At 41.9% G+C, this 20,969-nt stretch overlaps 1 protein-coding gene across 4 annotated transcripts in view; it reads right to left on the bottom strand.

Moving 5' to 3' along the window:
- Positions 1–20,969, bottom strand: part of nectin1b (nectin cell adhesion molecule 1b) — a 144,491-nt gene that overhangs the window by 23,170 nt on the left and 100,352 nt on the right. For 3 of the 4 annotated variants that reach the window (XM_058633301.1, XM_058633304.1, XM_058633303.1), the window contains exon 6: positions 6,326–6,473. In XM_058633301.1, coding sequence (XP_058489284.1) covers positions 6,326–6,473 — 148 coding nt within the window. Of the gene's footprint in view, positions 1–4,334; positions 4,658–6,325; positions 6,474–20,969 lie in introns of those variants that run through there. The other variant, XM_058633305.1, reaches the window with a different exon arrangement.

Here is a 20,969-nt window from a genome sequence, read left to right as displayed (position 1 = left end):
CTCTGTCTGGCCTGAGCGTACACCGAGGCGTCCAATCATCACTTTCCATTAGCTTGCAGGGGGAGAAAGTTAATGAACACCCTGAACAATTGTCATTTTTTTTTTTTTTTTTTTAAAGAGGAGCATTGTTTGATGTTTTACACAACTTTTACTGTCTTTTGAGACAAGTGGAGCTGCACATGATCATATTGGAATCCATTTATTCTAGCAGGATGGAATTATACCATGTTGATAATAATGCATGCATTTGGATTTAGATCCTGCTCCATGCATTTGATTCCATTTGCGTTTCATAGAATATTTTGTCGAAGAAATGTGTTCATGTAAGTCGTGTGCAGGGGCCTCTATATGCTGAGTGGGTTTATCGAATCCGACTGAACGCGAGAATGCTCAGCAGCCGCTTTCTCCTCGTCAGATATCCAGTTTGCATTTTTAATCACGTTATGCACAAAAAGTGGACCAACAGTGTATAAGACTGTCACTGCTTGTTGACACAGCAGTCGGGAAAACAGAGCAAAAATAGCCTTAGTGTCTGGAGTATAGTTGATAAATATCATGTACGTGCAATAAAGTCAAACTTATTCATGTGATTTTAAATGAACAAGTAAAACAGTTTTTACCACTTTACACAATGGTGCTTTGTTGTTGCTCTCGCATTATAAATTTACGCATACATGTAAATGTCTGTGTTGTTATGAACATGGCTGCCTGTGTGCTGTGTCGCTGTCCAGTGCTGAAGTCACCTTCTCGTATTAAATATGTTTTTGTTTTTCTTATTTCCTAATGGTTAATTATTCTCTGACCACATTTGATTCAAAAACTGCATTTGTATTGAATGCGCCGCACGCCTTATCTGCTTTTATTGGGAAAAAAACGAGAACACTGAAGTCATAATAATCGACCATTCTCTTAGCAGCCCAACATATTGGCCCAGCTACCCGATAGCAGCTGCAGAGAAAAAACTAACTGGTGCCAGCAAATCTATGATGTCTGTTAAGATTGCATTCAATAATTCAGCAAATATAGCACAGCGCTGTGAGTGTGAGATCATACAGTAACACGCAGTGACATGAATATGCTCCAGGATGAAACAGACTTTTAAAGAAAAGGTTCATCTAAATCTGTTCATCGCAGGTAAATACCCTGATTTGGTATATTTCATGTTTTTTTTTTTTTTTAGTTGAAGCTGCTTGGGCATCAACCTCCATCAATTTCCAATTCCTTTGCAATGCACTATGGGGGAAAATGTCCTCTGCCAAAGATATAAAGTCATTATGTAAGTTAAAGTGAGAACAGTCATTTGCTTAATCTTTAAAAATGAATTAGCATGTATCACTTAAAAAAAGAAAGAAATTGATGTGAGCATGTGAGACCATGTTTATTACACAAAATCAAATCATCATTTGTGCCAGCGTCGTCTTTCAAACTGTGCTACAAGAGCAGACATCTATTTTTATGACTGCAACATCCCTTTTTATGTCAACATGTTTTGCCTCCTCTCCAACACAACCATATGCTCAGCCCTAGCTTGGAATTTATTTAATATTTATTAAGGTTGTTTTCCTGCTCTGATGTATACGTGTGCCATATGGTGGGTAAAATATGCAGCACATTATAGTTGTGTGTGTGTGTGTATAGCATTGTGCATCATTCTCCTCCTTCCACCTTGCTAATTCTGCACTTTGTGGTCAAAGTTATTGCGAGATATTATCCGTCAGATACCGGGGACGTTCGGCTCGACCACCTCCGGTGCATCTCGGCAGTGTGATTGTGCAGCGGCTTCCTGTGTTGTGCTGAATGTGATGCAGGCAGCATGTGGGCGTTGGCTTTCTTGAGAGACAGACACTAATGAAAGCCGACAAGCACCACAAGCCTGTGGGGAGCAGAAAGCACTGGGCAGGGAACCGTAAGCTACATTCAAGTTTGCACTGTTTCCTCATCAGACATCCACCTTGAAGACCTCGCTCTTCCCCGCTCTGCTGGCTACAAAAGGCTCAGGGCAGCTTAAGGAGAGATTTCAGGGGGATAGCGAGGAGAAAACATAACTAATCCTTAAACTGAGAGGAGTAATCTGTGACGGAAGATTTACAGCAAAGAAAATGACTTTTGCGATGCGCTCACACACACACACAAAAAAAGTGACCTCTCCATTTTCTTGGCTTTCATTTTTATTTTTTTTGAGCTGCAGATTATCAAAGCTGAAACTGACCCTCAGGGTGAAAATGCACTTCCTGTTCACTGCGTGTAAAACGTGAACTGTCACATCCCCAGAAACTTTTGGATTACAGAGCTGCCATATGACCACAGCCCAGCTTATGGGAAACAATGCCGAGGTGTGTCAGCCAATCCTTTGCGGCTCTCATTGATTTCTGTTGATCACAATCTTATCTGGTCATTTAAATGCTAATGATACTTTTAATTGCAAGATTGGATAAGTGTGATTTGATGTTTAGGAGGCAATTACTTCCATGCTTTGTCGTGCTCTGATCTTTTCAAATGGTGGTCAAGATTTGCTTTGCAGAACCCAGCTTTCTTTTTCTCTTTTTTAATTCTTGTACTTGTGAAGAAATAAAAAATAAAAAATAAAGAAACCATAATGACTTCTGTTTTTGTTCTTTGATACGAAAAACTATCGCTGTGCTTTGCTTTTTTTAAAAAACAAAACTTTACAATTATACACACAGCCAGTTCCCAACACCCCAGGCATCGCGATAACATACACTGCTATTCAAATGGACATGAGAAACAAAATACAGCTGATTGTTATAAAGACACTCGTACTGCATGTGTAACATTGTGCACAGAGGAAACTAAACACCATGTTCACTCATAAACAACAATAGTGGTTGATTCATATTCACACCCAGTACAGTAACAGTCCATGAATGATCCAGACAGACAAGAAGGATGATTCTACTTTGGTTACAGCTTAGCGCTACAGGGAATCCAACAATGAATGAACCATTTATTAAATTGTTTTTAAGGTCTCCACACAGCAATGGTACAAAGCCTGAGTGACCTCCTTTATAAATCAAAGTGCAGACAAAATCAAATCAAGTCACTTCAGTCAGTATTTATCAATATTCTCTCAAGAGCCTTCCAAAATCACAATCACGCAACAATTCAAGGCTAAAAAACAACAACATTTTAACACGAAAAGGTGAGAAAAATAGTTTGATACCAATATCTAAGAAAAGGAAAATATCTTGTTCTTGTTTGGTGACAGTGATATCTCGTTCCTTTCTCATCTTGCACCAGGAAATTGGCATGAGAGTGATTTATACCAGCTAATATCTGCATCTGTGTCAACACCAGCTGCACGTCGGGAGTGAGTTAATTCATTTTGCCGGGGGAATGGCGTCACGATTGGTGCGGTGCTTTTTCCGACGTTTTGGAGGTCGTGCATCACAGTGGGGGCAAAAGACAGCGATGAACGCGCTACTCTGAAAACATCGCTGTCGACATCGCCCCCATCCATTTTCATAATCAGTTGACTATTGTGCCAGCGCGGCCTCTAAAGGACCAGTGATATATGAGGATTGACCAATTTTGAGTCACATCATGTGCCGCTTGGTGAGGGCAAACAGAGGCGTGACTGGCGGAGCAGTCAGGCATGTTATCAAATGCCCAGGCTCCATTAACAGCTCATCAACATGCAGAATTAAACAGGCTGGCTAAACACTTCCTCTTTACTCCAACAACAGACATTCGTAGAATGCAATGGATTTCTGACGGTGGCCGCACATTCACGTTGAAACTGGTCCACATTCACATTATTCCACATTTGAAAAAATAAGTTGACACTTTCCTTGTAAGACACGGAACATATCGGATGACAACACATATGAATCTAGTCAGTTCTAGCTCTGAGACACGTCACTACATGTAAGTGTTCCATGCCGAGGAGTAAACGAAAACAACAACACTGACAACAACTATGACTCTTATCATGCGTCTTTGCCAACAGTCGTGCAAACAAAAGCAGGGGAGAGAGCGGGAGGCGGAGGACAGAGGTTCAGCAATGGGGTCTCATAAGAAAGACGCTATCACTTATGTCCAGCGCATGCGATTTCGAGGAAAAACAAACCAAGCTTATGGAACCATCTCTGATTAACAAAGCAATATACAGTATGTGTTCAGTTCACTCCCCCAAATCTAAGAAAAACTCAAAGTGGAGCTGGATATTTTATCTTTAGACTTTTAATTAACTTGGATTTATCTTGGCGCTGTTTCCATTCAGTTTAATTTGCTTTGGTTTGACTTGAGGAAGTTTTTGCCATGCACCAAATGCAACAATTTAATGGTATTATGACACAAATATGTTGAATTTGACTTCAAATGATCACTTTGTAGTATGATATGAAATTAAAATGGATTTTTCCACAGATTTGATGTTCTACTACATCAAGTCCAGTGTGAGTTTCGAGGGAAATTAGCATTTTGGTCAACGTTTGCCGCTTTCAGTGCTCACAGCGGCGTGCTCAAGTATGTCACTTGCAGGCCACCGTTACATGCAGGCAACCGAACAGAGGATCCAGGAGGACAGGGTTCAGCGGGGGATAGACTGGGGTCAGGTGCCTCTACTTTCCTTGTGGGGGACTCTGGCTTCTCTGGAGCCTGTGTCACACAACTATCAGCAACAGCAGCAACAGCAATGCTGAGAGAGGGGAGTGGGAAACAGAGAGCAGTTACTTTGGCATCAGAGTGAGAGAGAAAGATAGATTAGCAGGGAGGGAGAAAGAGACAGAAAGCAATGGAAGAGCTAAGAGTCTTTGTGCTTCATTTGTCTTGAAAAGCATTCCTGAGAGGCAGCGGCGGTGTGGTTTGAGGGCTTAGCGTTGGACCTGCCGCCATGACAGAGTACAGGGATGTGCAGCACGGGCAGTCACTTTGGCCAAAATAGCTGGCGGAGTGAATTCGCTGATGCTTGATGTTTGCATCGCTGCTTTGAATATCAAATCAATTACAAAATTCTGGAGGGGCAACCACTGAAATGTGCATTATAATCTCATCATGTGAGTTGATTATAGGCTCATGTGCACCCTCAGCCAGACCCTGCACACCCCCAATCTCGTCTGTTTTGGTAAGATTCCCAGGGTGGATGAAATCCAACCCGTGCACACAAGGAGCATCATTCCCATGGGTCTCTGTTTGCTTCTTGTATATGCAGTAAATACCCAGGAGCATAATGGAAACCCTGGCAACTATTGAACTCCCTGCCATGGCCAGGTGTTTCAGACAAAGACAATTCATGAGATTCAACTTGACTGCTTGTTACCTTCATTGCTGAAAGGAGATTTTTTTTTTTACTGTTATTCCAAAACAGGTGCCAAGAGATTTATATCACCTTCCTACATGTTTTTTTTTTTTGTTTTGATTTCCACAGCTCTGTGGCTTGTTGTTCTCTCAGCTCCATCCTCTGCTACTTCTGTTTCTCCCTATGTGTGCAGGCAACAGCTGGTTATGTTCAAAGGTGTCGTGGCCCCTGGTTTGCATACTGAAAAGAATTACCAGGTTGGCCAAAGAGTGGGTCCCTAAATCTGGGAAAGAAGTCTATTTTCTTATTTCCCATTATGAACAGTACATTGATCAGTTTAAAAGGACCAACATATATTGCTTTTCCAGTACAGAGACTTTATCAGAATGAGGACAATCAATATTCATATTTGGGATTTATTGCCTCAGATTTGTGATTTGGTTGTTTCCAAAACCCAATCGTCAAGTTTTGTTTCACTAGTTCTTCTGTTTCCAATAAAGATTGATCAGTGTAATTCCAACAGAATCATTTTAAGACATTTGGACCTTGCTGCAAGCTCAACAATCTCCAGGAAAATCTCCTTAACTTCCTGGCGATATTGTAATAACCCACCAGTGGGGATGCTTTCCCAAGAACAGACTGCAGCACATGGTCTTGCAATCAGTCCTGATTAGAATTTTAGTGTTTCGTGTTTTAATGGGAAATGGGCTCCACCACAACTCTCATTATAATGAAGTAACCTCTTAATAGTTGCAGCTTTAATGATAATATATTGTTCTATTTGCCACAAAGATATGCTTGCTATGGGTTTTCAAGTTTCGGCACAATTACATTATTTCTCATAAAGTGAAAGAAGATTGTTGGCTCTCAGGAATGAGAAGAAGGTACCAACATCATTGCAGTGGTTTTTTCTGTCTCTCACCACCTCATCAATCCCCCCACGCTCCCTTAAAATGTGCTTTGTCCTTTCCAAAATGTTTCCACCTCATGGCTTGACAAGAGTTCATGGTTAATCTTACCACCTGTCCAGCTCACTGCAACGCTGTCTGGCAGAGGCACGGTACTCACAGGTCATTATCCGTCTCTGTGCGGGTCTTCTGCTGCCGCCGATGGACCATGAAGACAGTGGCAGCCACTCCGATGATGAGTCCGATGGCGACGACCCCTCCGAGGATCCCTATAACACCACCTGGGGGACCCTGAGCCATCGGCTTCTCTGCAGATGAGAGGAGACACAACACTGTCACGATAGGTGCTCATTATGTAATCGATGTTGCTGGCTTGAACACCAAAGAAAGACAAAGCAAGTTCACTAATGTCACATCTCAATGACACCCTCCATAGACAATGCGAACAATAAATCACCAGGATTCTGGGCAAACTCAACCATGTGGCTGAAAATGTTTCAGAATTAAAGCCAGAAAAGAAAAACCAAAAAAAAAGAGAACATTTTTGACACTACGTTTGCCATCCTCGAGGCTTTCTGTCAAAAAACGTTATTTCCAGACATACATTTCAGGATGAGACCATTGTCCTTTCTGCTTTGGCACTGCATGAATACCACACTGTTGCGGTCACTCAGCAGCTGCTGCTGCATTTCTAATGTGTACTCCATCATCTGTTCAAAAGACGCCTAAATTGGCTCGACTTTGACAATGAACCCAAATGCACTCTCAAGAGCATGACAGAGCTATTATATTTACAGTCCTTGCCACAATGGGGTAAAAAATGCAAAATATATGTCCGACATTACAGAGAGAAATAAGGTGTTGGCTCCCAAAGAAAAAAAAATGTATTTATAAAAAAATGTCTATGTAACTGATTTGTGAAGGAAAACACAACACAAAGGTCTTGCAGAGCAAACATTGCAGATTTTTAATGTTACTCTCTCTACTCTGTGTTCAACACTCCAGTCACCCCCTCTGCTGATAAAGCCAAGGTTGTTCATTTTAAAAGCCTTGGGATTCCAGTGCAAATCTTCAAATCAACACGCACGTTTTACTCTTTTAAAACCGGCACTGCATTATCTGAAATCCAATGTTTACAAGTAATGATTAAAGCCGATCTGTGTCCACCATCACAGGGAATGTCTGATGACCTGGGTTGCAAAATATTTGGATGTTGTTTCATTTCCTGTGCTAAATAACTCGCCGTAATTTAAACAGTACACAGACTGTAATAGGAAAAACAAAAAGTACATCACGAATATCACTGATATTGAATAACTGTTCAGCACACATGGAAATATGCCAGGTACCAACAATGGTGTTGTCATTTTGGTCAGGTGTGTCCTAATCGTTTAGGAACAGGTGCCATGTTGGAACCAGGTTTTGGTGCCCGTCCCCCACTGACTTGAATATCTGAAGACATAACCCATAACTGTTTGTTTTGGGTTTTTTTTTCTGAATTTTCCGCCAAATATTATAATAACAAAATTCTTCCCCTAACATCAATAAGAGTACTTTTGTGGCTTTAACATGTGTTTCTTAAATTTAATACAGACAAGTCTGGATTTGAACCCTGTCTTCAAGTGTTGCAGTCGTGTGCTTTGTGCACCCGCCGTGCACCCCGGGCGACTCAAGTGGAAAGTCAGTCATTCAAAACACATGTTGCACACTGGACTATCCCGTATGTTAAAACATTGAACTAAGTGATTCCAAGGTTCTGACCAAGTGTCTGTATGTTACAGGGCAAGAAATAGTTGTGGACGGAAATATAAATGGACCCGTTGTTCTAGCTCCAGACACAAGAAACTGGACATATTTTGTGACTATTTGTCCATAACGAATATGGATTTAGGACTTTACACCTCGCATCAACAATGAATCATTTAGTGTTACAGGTGAAGGGAACATCCGGTCAATTCCCAAGGTCAACTAACAAGTCTTAAGAATCACGGCTGACGAGCATAATGGTGAATGTTTAGAAAAGAAAAACAAACTCCAGTTTGGAAAGTGTGATAGATCAAAATTAACAGATGATTATTTGTTTGTTGGAATAAAAGAGAAGCCAGTCTATGGGAGAGAAGGCACAGAAAAGGGCCCTGAAATCTGATTCCATGAGTCCACAGCAATGGAATTTTATGAAACTCCTCTTTCATTTTTCATTGGCTGTGTATAATAGACTGCAATGACCCCATGGTTAGAAATCCTCTGACTTGGCCCAGTGTCATAAGCTTAGTTCCTAACCTGTAATTGAAACACCCCTGCCAGCCTCAACAACCTTCAGGGAGGCAGTAGCGTTGATGAAAAAGGCCATTATCTAAGGTTCCAAGGACATTTGCTTTTGGATAAGGATCATTCAGCAGGAGAACTGGTGAAGGAGAAGTGAGCGTCATTTTTGTCACACAAAAAAAACAAAAAACAAAACATCACGGACTGGATTATTGATACTGAGGAAAAAAGCTTGTTTTTTGTTTTTTTTTTCCTGAGATGAAACAACAGACATAACAAATACAACACAACAAGCCGTTTCTGTGTGATATATGTGTTCAATAATTTAAGACAGACTACAAAGGAAACTGAAACAATTGAAATGGCCTTTCAGGGGAAAAAGGCTATCAACCTCTGCTGTATTAAATCAAAATTGTGTTCATCTGCTGTGAGGTAGATATAGAGCTAAATTGCTGAAGGTCCCTTGAGAACCTATTTCTTTGTGTCACGACTGATGCCAGTTACTGCTGAAACTATTTTCACACGCATAATGTAGATATCATTAGTTGCTGTGGAGGGACGAAGCACCGGCGTCCGTCTCCCTCGACAAGAGCTCTAAAAGCTGTCCTTTTCATGACAGGCAAGGGACCAATCAGTGGATGTGAGCCTGTTGTGATGGGGCATGGCAAATTCTTGCCATCTTCCACTTTGAAAAGGAAAGGCTATCTCCTGCCCTCATGATGTCTCCATTATTATCTGGCCGTCCCCTCAGCAGTGACAGAACAAGGCCTCGCTCCCAAGGGGGCTCTTCTCAACAGCCCCGGCCTGCTTGCTTGATTCACTGCCCATAAAGACGGACACAGAGGACTACTTCACATACGGCCACACAATAGCATGCGTGTTGGCCCACCTTGTTCCCAAACCGCTTGCCGCCTGAAAGCCAGTGATTACACATCATGTCCATCAGAGTGTTATGTCACGCTACGGTGGTCGTTGCTACTGTAATCTTCCTTTCTCCTGGCACTTAAAAGTTATGTCAAATCTGCACACCCAACGCGAGCAAAATAGCTTTTCTTGTACCCACTTTACATGTCTTTTTTTTGCATTCTTCATGCATTTTCGATTTCCAAAGAAAAAAGAAAAGGCTTCAGAGTTGCTGTGATGGGCCGTGAATGTGATCTTGCAGCATGTGGCGTGGCCACAGATAAGCTATAGGACTCATCGCACCACACGGCGCTAGCCAGTGGGCTGAATTTCATGGCCATAATGCAAATGCTATGAATGTTGTGTAACACTAACACACAGCGGACTGGATGAGAATGCAATTTCCCTGTTGTGGAGCCCAAGGCACTCAGCACACAGGACTTAGCCTGTCACCTCAGTGCTTTTTCGGATTCTTAGGACTGCAGAATTATCAGTATCTGGAGATCAGATTTTTTTTTAGGAAATGTGCCGTTTTGGCAAAACATTAACAGCCCCACGTGTGAATAGCGGTGTTGAGCGTTGCGGGCAGTTAAACAAAATGATTAGTCGTCCTGCGTTCATTACTCACACTGAGCGCCGTAATGCTGAGCTGGGACCACTTATATCACTGTACGGACGCCAAGCCCTTCTACTGTACGTTACACAGTGACTGGGTGAGTCTCCCATGACTGAGCTGGGTGCTCATTTTGAGGCTAGCGCTCTCACCTGTTTTTACTGGAAGCCTCACGCAGTTCACGGCAACAGAACATTCGTTTTCACCACGGTTTCGATCTCTGTATCTGCTAAGTCACTGAGATGTTTGTTTTTGCAACAAAGGCTTTTATGGTGAAGTGTTTACAGGGCTGTCTGGTGTGCGGCTTCATACTGAGGAGTCCTGGCATTTAGCGGAGGCATATTTAATACAGTCATTATACGATTTATGGCCATTTTGAAAAAAGAGAAGCCTATGTAAAACATAGCCGCTGCTCCACAGACTCCCTGTGTTAACAACACTCACCCATAGTGACCCTAGACTGTTTAAACTGATAACAATGAAAATGATAAGACATTTCCTGTGTTCTCTGCCCTGAGCCCCTCCTAACAGATGAGGACGGACGCATACTTCCATGTGCAAAAGATGACCCATGCCTTTAACTGTTTTTACTCTGTTTTATTTTTTTCTCTACATATTTTAGGTTGATTTACAGCATTGACAGTTTTTTGCCAGGTCTGGAATAGTGACCATTCACCAATGGGACATTCTCTCTCTCTGTCTCTCTCGCTCTAAACCTTTCTGTGATTGATTAAAGTCTCATCATGGAGTTACAGGAGTTGCAGAAGTCTGGTTCTCTCTCACTTGATTTAAGTAAAATTCAAAGGTTATAAACTGTTGCCTTGAGTTGCTTTAATAAACGCTCCTGTCTTAAGCAGCTCTGAGGCCCATGACTTTGTCCTGTGAAAGTAATCTTTTGGAAATCCCCCCCCCCCCAGCACTGAACACAATAGGCAGTACTACAGTACTACATAAGGAGGGCTTTGTCCTTGTTGTAGAATAAACAGTGGATTGCCAACAGTAATAATCACAGGCGCTGAATTACTGTATGCAGTGGTTCTCTGCTGCTGCTGCTGCTGCTTTAACAGTCAACATCAGTGCCAGAACCAACTCTGTGCTATTAGCAGAAAGGGAAAAAAATCAGTCTCTGAAGTTAATGCACATTATGGTGTAAAACTTTATAACTGCTTAATGCATTAAAACACAACTTTTATGATAGATTACCCCCTTTTAAATTCAATGAATAGTCAGGGGAAGCCTTGGAAGAGCCATGGAGACTGCCACTGCAGTGAATTATCAAGTAAATTATTACCATATCTTATGCACCTTAGCTGTTGAACATCATCCTAATTACACTAAAGTCAACAATGAGAGCAAAACATGACCTCCTTCCATTAAGGTGTCACCAAAATCCAGACCGTCACAAACCCTGAAGAATACATGTGGAGAATAAAATCCATTAACCATTTGACCTCCTTTGATTTTCCACTAGAAGTAAACCTGCATGAAAATGTGACCCAGCGCCACTGAGTAAAGGCTGCTGTTCAAATATGTCTTGTAGCTGCCACTGAAAGATTGCTATTGATTTTCAATAAGTGTAAAGCACCCCTCCATGCACTGGCTCTGTGTGCTGTCAGTCCACATCTGTGGCACATTTGAGCTGACAGACTTGTGACCTTGGCTGTTTGCAGCTTTGGCTGTGTCTGAGGTGGCCACAACCTTCATTCCTAACACATATATACTCCCCTGGTGTTCACTGAACTACACCGAATATGAGCTATTGTTGTTTTCCCTCCACTCCGCAGTGCATCCGAACACAAAGTACAGTCACAGGTCTGCACACAGTGCTCCCTTGGCTTTGATCGGCTTTGTGGCATTGCTTTCACGTCAGCTGGAAGCCCACGGAGAATCAGATATCCTTGACAATCTATCAAGATGGCACTGCTGGCTGCGTGCAACTTCTACCCGGCAGGTTGCTTTGTTTGATGCAGAGTACACAGACGTGCACTCAGGCAGAGATCTCACTGGCTTCAGGGGGACACAGAGAATCTGAACGTGATTATTTCTTATTTATTCCACAGGTTGAAGGTCAGCAGGGGTTCGTGGCCAGGTATCTGAAGTGTTAATGGTGCAAAAGTGACCGGCTAACTTAAACCGAGGCTCCTTCTTGACCAACGTGAACTGCGTGCAACGATTCAGCAAACCCACACATGGAAAAGTGTCAGCTGAGCTCAATAGCCAAAACATGTGGGCTCTTAGGTTACCGGTCTCCCATAGAAGATGTTAGTCACACATACCAGAACAGGAGGAGTTCAGGTGAGAGGCCAAAGGGTGAGCTATCTCCAGCTGGAGGCAGACTTTACCCACTCCAAATCCAATCTGTCACAGAGTGCAGCAATGCAGGATTTAAATGGAAACAGGCTTTATTTTCCTTTTTTTCTTCTTTGTTTGCAGGGGATCACTGCCATGTACTGTACCTGCTGAGGCCTGGCATGGTTTATCAAATACTGGCAGACTAAGGAAGGCAATTCACAGCCTAATGATGTCTTTAAATGTACAGTTGCCCGTGGCAGTGTGACAAAAAAAGACACTAGGAATGTAGTTTTTATAGAGACTATAAGGCGATGATATTAAGGTGATATTTGTGTAGTGGCCGCTTTATAAAAATGGTCCAGTCATAAGTCTGATTGTATTCCAAGAATGGATGCAGCTCTTGGCTCTCTTCCTCTCTCCCATCAGAAATTGTAATTGCTATCTCCTCCACAGGGGCCACAGTACTCTCCAGCATTACTGGTGAGTTTTCAAGTGGACAGATTGAGAGTCTGGCGACAAACCGACGCCAGCTCTACACCACCAATGCCATGTCTGAGACGGCCACCTGTTCCAATACTGCAGTGGCTGGTTTTCCACCTCAGTTTGTACAAGTTGCCAGTGGACCAGCGCTGTGAAACAGTCAAGGTGTCTGGTTTCCTTTATCTCTCTATTTATGAGTTCTACAGCTACATTATGTGGAAGTGAATGCCCAGGCTGTTACTAATTTACCTGGAAGAGACTTTTTATACCCTTTTTCCACATTGGGTAAATGCTGTAGGCCCCAATAAAGAGAAAGAAATGTAATTTAATGGACTTCATAAATCTGTATTTCAAGCTGCCAACTCTAGGCGGCACATGCTGTACCGTCTCTCACCCCTACTGGTGTTGGTAATCTCGTTAAAGTTCAATGTTTCCAGAGCTGTCTCCTCTGGGAGCAGAGGCTCCCAATGTCATCCTGCTTCTTTTTTTTCCCCGCTGCAGTTTAGCCTCTAGGGAGGTCTGCATAGTATTTCACCTAGATTCACATTTATGTCTGTTTCTCCACCACCTCTCAGACCTGATGTGTCAACGCGGAGACGGGAGCTGGAGGCGGCAGGGGCAGAAGGATTGTGGTGCTGTGTGATCGCTGGTTTACATCACTCCGCAGAGAGCAGCACTTCATTAAACACAAATTGTTAACACATGGGATGTGTTTATTAAGATGAAACCAAGCCGATTATGAAGCTAACTGTCCTGGACCTGCTGGGGCCCCCACAACAAACATCTGAGCCCACAGAAAAATATTATTATATTTATATATATATTATTTTCTTTCATCATATTAGTTTTTTTTTTTTTTCTTTTTTTTTTCTTTTTTTTAAGTAAGTCCACGTCGCCGTGCTCAAGCAGACGACCGGTGCTGACATGGAGCGCTGCAGATCTCTCTGTGACCACGTACGCATCAGCAGGAGGCATCTGGTGCACCGCTGAGTCTGGTGGGGTAGCTGACGTGACGACACGCCGCACCAAAGCACCTGTCATTGAGTATGAGATTGCAGGCTGCCAAGCTGATGCTGATGCTGTCATGAGGTATTACCTCCTGTGACAGCCTACATAACAACAGTTCTAATTAAAGAATGATTGGAATGGGTGGACCACTGCCTCCTAATGGGGGAATAAACCGCAACATCGCTCCGGGAAGTGAATTGCGCTCATTTATTAACTTCAGGAAGCTGGTAGCTGCTGTCAAGATGTAATAGCTTGTTTTAAAAGCTACAAACTTTCCATTCTGCCCATTAGTGTGTTCATGCTGACACGTTAATTACAAAAACATACACATGAGATATTTCAGCAGTACATGCAGTGGATTGTCTCCTGTGTTTTTCTGCTTTCAGGTAAAGTGTACACCAACTCTTCTTTGTCATGCATCGCCGTTCATCTGTAAACGAGCTGTGGCTCCATAAAAAAGAGCTGGCCAAGCAGAGGTGGTGATGGAGCCTCCAGTCTGCTTCAGCGGGCACTCTCAAGCCCCTTCTCATGCCCCCGCCAAACTCCTCAATGTGTTGAATGATAATTTATTGGGTCGTCTGAATATGAGGAGCCGCTAGCGTTTACGTACAGATCTGTAGCCTCGTCTTCCGTCTCATCTTCCCTCTGCCACCTTCTTCACCGTGTAAGCAAAATGACCTGTCTCCCTCTGCCAGGCGCCATGAGGTCACAGCTGTAATACTCTCTGCCTGGTTAAAAGCTGACAGAGTAACAGACCCAGTCACTCTGGATATGTTCAAGAGCAGGTTTTCGATTTATCAACACTAGGCCTAGTAAGTCTGAAAAAATCCCATTCCCAATTCCAGGACGTCTTCTCCTGCCTCAGCAATGTCACTGCAAACACTGGACACGCCCAAACATTCAGTTACCCACTGTGGTACTGAATAATAGATTGTTTGCATTCTCACAATAGAGAAGACCATTGATTACTTTATGTACACTGGCTGGATTATAAATTCACTTGGTGAGAGCCAGTTCCTTGCGTGACATTTGCAGTTGTATAGTTCTCCCTCTTTCTCTGAGGATATATTTATGCTTATGTTTATATATATTGTTTTGTTTGTTTTATCCTTTGATATTTTTCTTGTCAACACCAATTGACCACATGTCTGGAAAACCTCCTGCTCATCACCTCTCCGTGATTCATCAACAAAACTAATTCAAGAACAGTATCAGCTTTCCTATGACAATGTGATGACTTCTTATTTGTCACAAACGGATGAAATTCCTGTTGTTTCTAAAGATTTGTTTCTGTGGGAATGGATGATTACCCCAATCCTTTCTTTGGTTCTGCATGGGTTTAATATAATGTAATGTACTTTATTTGTATAGCCCTTTACAACAACCCGCAGGTGCTTTACAAAATAAAAGCATCACGGACAAGTAGCATAAAAAAAGCAGACGTTAAAAAACAAATTCATGAAACATAAATCAAAGCATGAAAATACCAATCAATTAAAAACACACATGCATAAAAAGTGAACTAAAATAATTAAAAGAATAAAAACTGTCACACAGTACTGGTATTAAAAGCCATTCTCAATAAATATGTTTTAAGTTTGGATTTAAAAAGGCCCAGGTCAGGGGGAAAGCTTATTCCAGAGTCTGGGGAGAGTTTGGGCATTTATTTATTTTTTTTAAACCATGAAAAACTCTAATGCTCGATGTGTCTAAGACGTCAACATTTAAATCAAGTGGTAAATCTTGGATTGACTAATCCAAGAAAATAACCCAAAACAGACTAAGTACTTTGGAGGAGGAGGAAAATAAAACACACTCAAGAGATGACCATCATAGTGATAACCATCTCGGCAGTCCTGGCCGGATTAGAGCAGAGACACAAGTAAACAACAAGTTGTCCAACATGGTAAGACCTGTCTTCTAAAGTAAGTGTTCGGAGAAGTCTGTTCTCATAATGAGTGCATACATTAAGCTTAATGGATTTCTCCTCTCCAATTTAAGGAAACTAAAATAGAACCAACACAACATGTCAGAAAGGCTGTGGAGGCAGCAGAAGCAATGAAAAGCAGCATATACTGTATTCTGACGCGATTCATCGGCTGAATGTAATCTCACAAATTAATGAAGATGTACTGCAGGAAGCCTCACTTCAACCCATTTATAAACTTAGACTTTTACATTATCGTTTCAGCGCTGAGAGGCTTGTTATCAGTGCAGATTTACGAGCAGTGTGCAAAGTCTTTGAGAACACGAAGAGAAAAGAAAGAAAACAACCATTTCAGCAAACTGAATCCAAATAGTAGAGAAGGGCACATTTGAAAAGTGGTTAATGGTTTTCCTGATGGTTAGTTTAAGGTGACATGATGATTATGTGTATTTGTATTGAGATTTTTTCATTATAGACAACAATAGTTGTGTTTTTCATCCATTCACACGCACACTGATCATGCAGCACTTTGGGGTTCAGTGTCATGATGCAGACTAGAGGAGGCAAGAATTGAACCAGTGACCCTCTGACCCTTCAAAAAAATGACCCGATGTATCTCCTGAGCCCCAGCCTGCCAAAACATGATCCAGTCAATTAGATTAGATTCAACTTTATTGTCATTGCACATGTCACAAGTACAGGCAACACAATGCAGTTTGCATCCAAGCAGAAATAAATAGCATATGTTACAATATGTACAGGGTGGTACATTAAAAGTAGTGCTGTCAAACGATTACAATATTTAATCGCGATTAATCGCAGTAATGTCATAGTTAACTCGCAAAAATTGCATATTTTTATCTCTTCAAAATTTCCCTTGATTTCTTTTTGTCCCATTGTTTTTTTCTCATTTTAATGCTCTTATCAACATAGAAAAGTGGATCGGCTTGCTTTGTGCAAATGATATACAGTATATATATATATATATATATAGTTTATACAGAGAATGTACAGCAATGCAATGATAGTGTGAAGGTGGCAGTAGTGTAATGGAATGACAGTAGTCCAATGGAATCTACTTTGGATTAAAGTTCAAGAGTTTGTGCGTCATTGTATGTGGATCTGCGTATTATAGTGGGAAAGACACTCATTAGATAATGAGAATCATCACATCATTTATTTTCCAAGACTCCCTGGGTTGGGAGATGACTTAATGTGCCTAAGCAACACAATAAATCTATTAATTTCACAATAAGCATCAGATTAGAATCCTTCATAATGACTTAAGATCACCTAACACATGCGTGTCGGTACAAGATAGAAACCCGACAACCCTGAAGTAAACCATGCTGTCAGTGTTGTTGTGTTTCCAAACTGCAAATTAATTATCAAAGATTTGTTGAATGAGTGATAAATAACACAACATAAACTCTGACTCTGTTTGAGTTACAGGCTAGAGAAATATTGAACATCTGCACACTGCCAACAACATCCACGATCCACATGTTTTCACTGTTGCCGAGTCAGAATACGGTTGATGGATGACATTACACTGGAGTTCCCTGTTCCTGCTCGCATGTTCACATGCTGTTTATCCATCAGACTTGGAGTAAAACCTCAGCTGATTTTCAAAGAAAACTGAGGCTTAAACCTTTTATTCTGCGTCGCATATGGACGGAACATGTGGAAAAACAATCAGAATGCGGGGCCATTCTGGGAAACACTGCAAGTTGAACAGTTACACAAGTGTGCACAGCCTCCTTGCTGCTTAAATGAAATGCAGATTCCATAGACTGGCACTAATGTGCAGTTCATTGTGGTTTATGGAAAACCAGGTTGCTATAAAGTCTGCGGTTTCTCTGCATGAGATTTCCAGGCAAACACCTCGGTGAAAACACAATGGAAGGGGGAAGCAATCAATGGACGGATGAAATGTTTTCATCCCGCATCCCTTGCTCTTGCAGAGGAGGAAGCTGAATGGAATAAACACAGTATGGGTGCATACGGAATTTCCCGAGTGGAAATAAACCCTTTAAAAATCCACGCAGGGGACTCACCGCGTCCCACCGATCTCCACCTACCACTGCAGAGAAAAGACATTTACGCCGCCAATGTGTTATTGTCTCAAAAGTTAAAATCCACCCATGACGCTGGAATCTGTGCTCTGATATGAGAAAATAAACACAGGCATGTCGGACATGTTAGAATGCAGTCACGGCATGTTTAAAAACAGACACCGCAAACTGCAATTGCATGGCTTTTGGAGACAATGTGGAGAACTATTTTAAAATGTGTTAATACGTTTCATTGTCTTACATAAATCTGAAAGAAAGAAGGTTGTAGAGCATTTTCCACGTCTGTGTGATGTCTGCATGCATATGTTCCACTGACAGCCTCATTTTGTGTAAGGGCAGTGGGCTAATACAAACCTGGCCACCGCTCTGATGTCAGACTACAGGTTTAAAGTTAAAAGACGGAGGTATGTCCTCTCCCTGACAGACAGAAGCAGCCTTTACTCAGATCTGTCTTAGACCATGTAACAACGGTGACCATTGTGATTCTGCACGCATACTGCACTCCCCCCCACCGCCGCAGCTCTTCTCCGAGCACACACACTGCTTAGACAGACACCAGAGTTTCAAAGGAAATTTCATCGAGCTGCTGAAGCTACTTACTGCCACTGCTAAACACTGCCAGGGAATCTCAAGGCTCTGCCGTGGTCAATGAAAATTATCTGCGGTGGGAAATTTGGGAGCGGAGAGAGCAGTGGGGGGAGACGACATCGAAGGAGAAAAACAAAAGACCCTCCAAAGAAATTAAAGTTGTGCAAGTCTTTGGAAACAAAAACCTATTCACTCTCGACGAAAAAAAAAATGCAGCATTTGCTACATCTCGGTTGCAATGTTGGATTCACTCGAGAAGGCGGTGTTGTCATTGTTTGCATATAATGCCGTTTCCTTCTAAAAATATGCACAAACATGCACACCGAGTTTTCAAACAAAAAAAAATCTCCCCCACTGTGCAGGACACCAGGTTTAAACATTTACACATTTGTCTCTTTTTTTTGGAAAGGGAGCTCAGTTTGTTACTTTTGGAAAGTGCTCAATTGTGGCAATAGAAAAATCTGACCCAGTACAAACATGCTTTATTATTCTGCAAAGTTCCCCCCAGAATCCAAAGCAAACACATGTAACCTTAACCCTACCTAGACAGAGACACAATTCATCAAGACTGAGGGACGATTTCAATGTGTGATGATGCTGCATATCATAGCTACCTCCCCAGGTCCTTGTACAGTTTAAATATACATAAACTACTAGAATCTGCAAGTCTATATGATGCTGTGTGTACTGTGATTGTCCAGGTTATAGACCCATGTGGCCTTTCTTGTTGTCAACAAGGCAAATTAAAACAATGCTTTGTCTCATTTGGAAAAAAAAAATGCATGCATTATAATGCAATGAAACCCCTTTGTCTTCTTGTCTTGAAAGACAAGAAGACAAAGCCTGACGCAGCCTGAAGTTTCCTGCCCCTACGCTTCTCACAACTTGTTATGCGTCGACACTGCATTAATTACAGATCACAGTGTTGCCCCCCATCCATCACACTGCACTGTGAGGGGCTAGATGATAAACGTCGAGTGCAAAGTGGTCCTTTGGCTGGTAATCACGCGAGGAATCAAGGGAACTGCAGTGGAGACAAGTCGCTAAATGGTCCCATCCACAAAGTGCTACCATGTGGAGGTTTGTAGCGCCATTTACAACCAAATGTTTCTTTGTTCTGTTTCAGTGAAGCTGCAACAGTGTAATTTCAAGGGGGATTGGAAGCGAGGAGCCCAGTGGGCAAAAACCAGATGCACAGACCATATATTCAGTCCACATGAATATTCGGTTTAGTGAAGTTGAAGTTTCAAATTTGTTTTTGGGGGGAAAGTAATAGCTCTATAAATAGTTGTGTTTCATGTGGAGGAATGCTGCTTTTCTCATTTCTTATTGCAATGTCTCCCATTATTAACTTTTCACCATGTTTTAGTAGATTGAATATCATATGGACCTGGGAACAGAAACTCACAAAAGCACATTAAAATGACATTGGTTGGCTCCTACATGCAGTTTCACAAAGGTGAAATGTGAGTCATCGCTGAGTGGCTACTGTTACGTTAAATTCCATCCTCCTGTGTAAACATGCGGTACTGACAACAGAGTGTGCAGACTGCTAAAGTCGTGTTACTTTGGTTTGGGTTAAAAGCATCCATCCATGCTTTGAGGGACTTGGGGGCAAACTGGAGCCAGTCCCAGTCAGAGGTCGGGTTCACCTTGCTCAGGTCATGAGCCTATCACAGGACCATTACAGATTACAAATAACCTTTCAACCTTCACTGTAGTGTATTCCAATTCATTTCATCCCAATCTACATGTCGTTGGATTTTGGGAGGAAGCTGGGGTACCTGTATAAATCCCATGGATTAACAGGACTCCACACAGAAAGACCAACCAATATAAGTTGTATGTCTGTCCTTTTCACTTTAAGGGTCTTCATCTGACATTATAATACCATACGTAACGTTCTTCTTTTTTGGTTACTGTGCTTTTTTTTTCCCCTGCCGTTTTCCATTCGTAAGTATTAAGTCTGAACAATCCCTCAACCACACTCCACTCTGCCGAAAGCTGCTCGCCAGAAATTGGAGGGAAGCAAAATGGCATCACAGTGCTTCTATTCATTTCCGTTTTTAATATTATTTCTTGCAGCAAAAAACCTGTCGAAGGTTGTCATCCAATAAGGGCTTCAAAAATACAACAATGCTTGTATAAAGCTACCAGAGGGGAATAAGGGAGGAAACCTGCTTTTGCTGTGCTTTGGGTTAAGTGACTCCTTCAAAATCCCCACTACACCTCTGTGTTTTACGACTCAAAGGACCATTGACTTTTAGAGTGTACCTCACTGATTAATCTTAACAACTGAGGGACAGACAGGGAAGCTGCAGCCTCCAGTTCCAGTTAGATTCTTTGCTCACTGTCTACTGATCTCTTTCAAACAACTTGATTGCTCCTCCTGGATTATCTAGTGGATGTGCAGCCACGTGCACGCCGCTGTGTGAACCTGTGTGCATGCAAGTGTGTGTTTTAATTAAAGTTGGAGGGGAATTGGGAAAAGTTTAATTTAGCAAAGGCAAGGCTGAAAAATGGTCTCGTTTTCTTGTCTTCATTCCTGTGTTGTTTCTTATCTTCTTTTAAGCTTGGTCACTGCACAGGTTATCTCCAAATTACCAACAGAACTCATCTATTCTTCAATTGAATTAGTTCTGAAAAGAAGAGG

This window comes from Solea solea, chromosome 7 (assembly GCF_958295425.1).
Source record: "Solea solea chromosome 7, fSolSol10.1, whole genome shotgun sequence".
NCBI classification, from domain to species: Eukaryota; Metazoa; Chordata; class Actinopteri; order Pleuronectiformes; family Soleidae; genus Solea; species Solea solea.
This window is presented reverse-complemented; position numbering and strand designations above follow the sequence as displayed.